Source organism: Perkinsus marinus (assembly GCF_000006405.1).
Source record: "Perkinsus marinus ATCC 50983 genomic scaffold scf_1104296928266, whole genome shotgun sequence".
In the NCBI taxonomy this organism is placed as follows: domain Eukaryota; phylum Perkinsozoa; order Perkinsida; family Perkinsidae; genus Perkinsus; species Perkinsus marinus.
In genome coordinates this window covers 130,468-135,749 of record NW_003216874.1, presented here as the reverse complement: position 1 = coordinate 135,749, position 5,282 = coordinate 130,468, and the positions used below count along the sequence as shown (strand labels likewise).

Here is a 5,282-nt window from a genome sequence, read left to right as displayed (position 1 = left end):
AATATTGCAGCAGCAGAGAGAATAGCTCGAAGTGAGCGTATCGAGGTCGGCGATGTGGTCCTCGATGAAGGAGGGTAGGCGACTGCCCTTCTAGGATTGTGCCGAATTGCGTATACCATCAGAAACTTAGAATGCCTCGTATCATACCAAGTTGAGGCTACGTTTGTGTCGTGCCGCCGACTCATCTCACAATAGATATGAAACAGAATGATTCCTCCCTCCTTCCTTTAGCACGTTGGACAAGGACTTGCAATAGCCTTTCTAAGGGGTCTTAACCTTCAAGTCATTTTACTTACGGAAAACAGCAAAACGTCGAGATTGAAGGTGTAGAGTGGCGAGCGGTTACTCTTTCAGTCGTCTTCGTCGTGTCACAATTGACACAGTGAACAACTTTCCCTTGTCATCGTTGATGATGCCGCGAGCCTCCTCCGTCATCTCGGAGGCCTCGGCGGCGGCGGTGGCGGCCTCGGCTTTGGCCCCAGCAGAGGGGATGGACCTTCGATGTATCGGGGAGGTATGGTCGGATGGATTGGTCGTCGAGGACGACGCTGCAGAGGCTGCTTATGTTGCGACTGATATCAGATTTAGAGGAAATATCAGATACCGTAAGATGATAGCGAGCAGTTGTTGTTGTTGTTGTTATTGTTGTTGTTGTTGTTGTTGTTATTGTTATTGTTACTCAGGTCCCCTTCTGGTAACTCCTCAAGACGTCCGCCTCCACTTCGAATTGATACCAACGCGTGGGATAACACCACCGAGGCGAAACGCTATTATAAGCTTCGGCCTACCCCTCGGGACCTCTGGGATGGCTTTCCATAAAGCACTTACTGGAGGGAGTATGTCGAGCATGTTGGAGCAATAATGAAGAAAACGTATTGTTGCTAATTTGTTTTTGATGACGGTGTTTCTAGGATGTATACCCAGCCTTGTTTGTTCATTAGTTGAGTTCCTCCAACACGCGTATCTGCACCCTCTCACAACGCCAGCGGTTCGAGGCAAAAACCTGAATATTATTATCCTCTCGATGGAATCATCCAGCAGCATCAGTAGCTTACGTGCTAAACGCTACTGAGACTTGCCACTGTCCCTCCGACTAGCCTCCTCCGAGTGACCTAAGATTGAGAGGCTGTAAGTTGGAGTGGGTAGGCATGTACTCGTGGGCATAGCATTACCAGACCTCTTCGATGGCATGCAAGTGTCAAATGCAGGTTGTCATCCGAGATGGAACCTCGAGGTGAAACTATGAACATTCCTTATGGAAATAATAACCGACGGAAACCGTAGAAGTGATAATTTGTATTGAAACGAACGTTGTTTCGACCCGCCTAGGTGTGTTGCTTATTAGTCTATCTGTAGTCGGATTACCATCTCACGGCTAACTTCCTGAGCACTCGAAATAACTCAACCACAAGGTTAATTCACAACAGCATGCATACACACTAGATACAGCAACAACACAGATGAATTGGCCTTCGACTTATCATGATGGCATCTCATGCAGCGTCCGTTCCAGAAACTCGTCATGTTTCTGAATATGCGCTTGTTGTAGCCAGCCGAGACCATTTCTTTGATCCCATCTGTGGTTGAGCGTCTCACTGAATATGTTTAAGCATTGCATGTGGCTCAAGCCGGTTCCTTGTAGTTTGGGTAATAACTTCAATAACAGCTCCCTTCGGATGGGCAATAGTTTTTCGTACTCCTTGAAAGCGTCAGACGTATTGCCGGTGGCAACCACTTGTACATCTCCGAGCTGTATAGTAAGACGATCCAAAGCGTCATGGGTGAGTCGGGGATCTTGCCTGAGAACCACAAGCAAACTCTCTTTTTCTCTCTCTAGCATAAGCTAACAACCTGAATCCCACATTTCTGACATGTTATTCCATAGTATAAATGCACATATTTATTGTTCGTATCGGGCCTTACTCAAGCTGTATATACGACACTACCCTTCCTGAACATACCTGTAAGCCACGGAATAGGTCCAATGATGATCCTTCTCTGTCGATGTAAAAACAGTCTTCACTTCGGCGAGGCCCTCGGAACGTCCAGTTGATATAGTGAACTCCCAATGGGGATTGGCTGACACTCTGCATTGATTCCGACCAACGCTTTCGACAACTCCGTATATCTGAGAGAACAACTCCCATCGCCCTCATCATCATCATCATAACTGCTGCTTTTGTGCTACCTTTTGTTCGGTAAGGGGGATCGTGACGGGTCCCCCACCACCCAATACATTGCCTTTGTCATAGCGGAATTTACCCTGAAAGGCGAGTGAGGCCTATGTAGAGCTCCTCGACTTACTGGCTTTTCGCGACTCGGAACTGCTGACCCGTGCAGAGTTGCGGGGATGAGCAGCTTGATTAGGATATTCAAGTTGATCATAGAGAAGAGACGAATATGATGATGAGGATAATATTGTGCGACGGAATTCCCTTACAGGCCTTCTGTCGGGCGTGTTTACCGGGCGAATTCTGAGCAAGAAGTGTTACCTTCCTAGAAGCGCGGAAATCGACTTGACCGCCGTGCCAGTCATCTCGACTGAATCCCGACTCGGGATTCCCGAGTGTATAACATATTTACAGGCTTACAAGGGATGAAGCTCTGTATTACTCAGCCGCAGATGCCTGGGTTCGGTAGATACTAGCAGGTGAGGAGAAGAACAATGTGAATACCTTAATTCAGCCTCCTAACACAAAGAGAGCCGTTGTTTACCGACAAATTGTATAGGAGACACTACGAGTCGTCCTGAACTATAACATCCAAAACCGCACCCTGCGATTAACAATCATAGTGACATATGAATAAACATGTCACCTTTCGGATCCCCAACTGATCGGCAGCCCCGACGTCGGAGTATACACGACCGCCATAACTGAGACACGCCAACTCAGTTGCTCAACATTCACGCAATCCGGGTATAAGCTTGAATCAACCAGTTGCTTACATAACCACCTCAGCTATCTTTACAGTTATCATCCAGAGTCCAATTAATTGGTTCGGATGTAGCGTATGACTCATCATCGGTGGAATAGTCGTATAGACAAATGTTGCGGTCTAAGGTTAAACAAAGACAAGCGTTATGGTCGCTGGCAGTCCTTATCCAACGAGGATGTGAGGGAAGAGTGGTATATCAGTAGGCAGTTTCACAGCACTATGAGCATTATCAAGAAAGGGATAATTTCGTTGACCTCGTGGCGCAATGGAAGCGCGTCGGGTTTCCGGAGCCGAAGGTTACGGGTTCAAGTCCCGCCAGGGTTACATTAGAGTTCATTTGATGTTACATAGTTTGCCTTTATTAAAGGCGCCAAGGTTACGCACAGGATACCTGGGTTCCTTTACAGTGCTATCTATGTAAATAAATCGAGGAGAGGATCTGTGGTTCGATGTGACTCTGAACTCCTAACTAAACCACTGATTGGTAATCAGAAACGAAATCAATCTGAAACCCACCTCTCTCAGCCTCAGTACTAAAGCCCCCACCAACACAGATCAAAGTCTCTTGTACTCTCTGTGCCATTCGACTGTCTCGACAGAAGCCGGCCACTGGATGACGATAGTTTAGGTTCACTCTTAGCATCGAACGCAGGAGTGCCATTGGGATGAAATTCAAAGAGTTCAACATCGCTGCTGACCATGCAAGCCATGACATGTTTGTATTCCTCAATGGGAATCGAGTGAGATCATTAATTATCTGCTGCATCAGCTGCGGTGACCCGGAAAGTAGTGCCACTTGGCAGAGCATATTCACACACTCTTGCAGAGTATCGGTATGAAGCTTGGTAGAACGCATACTCACAAGGATTTTCATCGCTACTTCATGCACTGGAAGTTGGAGTGCCAAATCCGCTCGACAGAGCGCCATCGAAGCCATGAGAGCTTGGTAGTGATCTGATGGCTCAGAGAGACGCGACAATACGTCATCAGCAACTTGGTCACTCGGCCGACGATTGCAAGTGGTCATAAACCCAACCGAGGCGAACAGATCTTCCGTCGTCATCCCATCATACAATACGTCCAACTTAGCCATCGCGATCCTCCAAAGCTCTGCATGGTCTGAATTACACGCGAATAGGAAATGGACCAACGAGAGGAGAGCCTCGCCGTTGGGAATTATTCTATCCGGGTCTTGCTCGATACACGCCTCCACTTTACTCATGACTTCAACGGGAAAGTAACGCATTTTCACCAACTTCATAACCAACAAATGGAAGCTCCTTTGGTTCACTTTGGTCAAGTCAACAACATCTATAATAGTCCTCGCGAGGCTTTCAATCTCTCGAGTGGCCTTCCCCAAAGGATATCCCACCGACAGCGAGCCCAGTACGCCAATACGGTCCTCGCCACTCCCCGGCACTCTGCCGTCCATCGCCGCAACTGCGATCGATTTCCACAAAGTATTTGAGACTTTCTCCATGTAGACCAATGAGAACCCCAATGCCAACTGCTTTAGTTGAAGTAGATTCGATGATCGTGAAAGATCAACCTTGGTGATCAAAAAACCTTCCAACTGCGCAAACATATCATCGACCTCAACCGCTCCTATAACGTCTTGTGTTTGAGCGAGCCGTGCCAGAGATATACAACATATCGCAACACTGTGGACATCCCATTTAGAGCTGCTATTCATATCGGGTAATTTCAAGTAACGTATATGAGCTTGTTTAGAATGAGATCTCGCAAGAGCATTGAGGATAATAGCGGTCGCCTTACCGTCATCATTCGAGGATATTTCCTCGACGACCTTCCTCCAGATTGCCCCAACCCAGTCATCGTTACCTTCAGCATACATCCGTAATAGTTGTGCCCAACAATGTGCCGTAACATCGTCACGGTTCGTTATTTCCTCTCTGATGGTCTTATGAATATCTTCCTTCTCCAAGGGGACGAGCTGAGCAGCTTGCACTACCGATTTTACCGTCATCTTCGGCAATGAGATCGGCAAAGACTTCACGAGCTCTCTGGTCACCTGATATTGAGCAAATCCCTCAACCCGTTAGAGAACAGCACACCCAACCGGAAGGAGGTAGGTTCAAATCTCAGCCAAGGCTTTTCTTACACTATTAATATGCTTCCTCAGGCTGGAGTGTATCTTCTCCTTACTGCGCACTAATGCCGATACCAGCACTACTGCGTCATCGAGATCGAAGGACTGCCAATTCTTTTCAATGTGATCGAATAATACTCTATAAGCCTCTCTAGTGATAGAGGGTCTATGGACTGTCGAAGCAGACGACCACATTGCGAGCTCCTGAGGAGAAGGTGGCTATCGATCGGGCAAC

The 5,282-nt window shown here is 47.4% G+C and overlaps 1 protein-coding gene across 1 annotated transcript; it reads right to left on the bottom strand.

The window, feature by feature from the left end:
• Window positions 1-3,406: 3,406 nt before the first annotated feature.
• Window positions 3,407-4,924, bottom strand: Pmar_PMAR015205 (hypothetical protein; the record flags this gene model as incomplete). Its single annotated transcript, XM_002788364.1, has 1 exon — window positions 3,407-4,924. One exon carries the CDS (start codon window positions 4,922-4,924, stop codon window positions 3,407-3,409), a length of 1,518 nt encoding a protein of 505 aa, XP_002788410.1.
• Window positions 4,925-5,282: the final 358 nt, after the last annotated feature.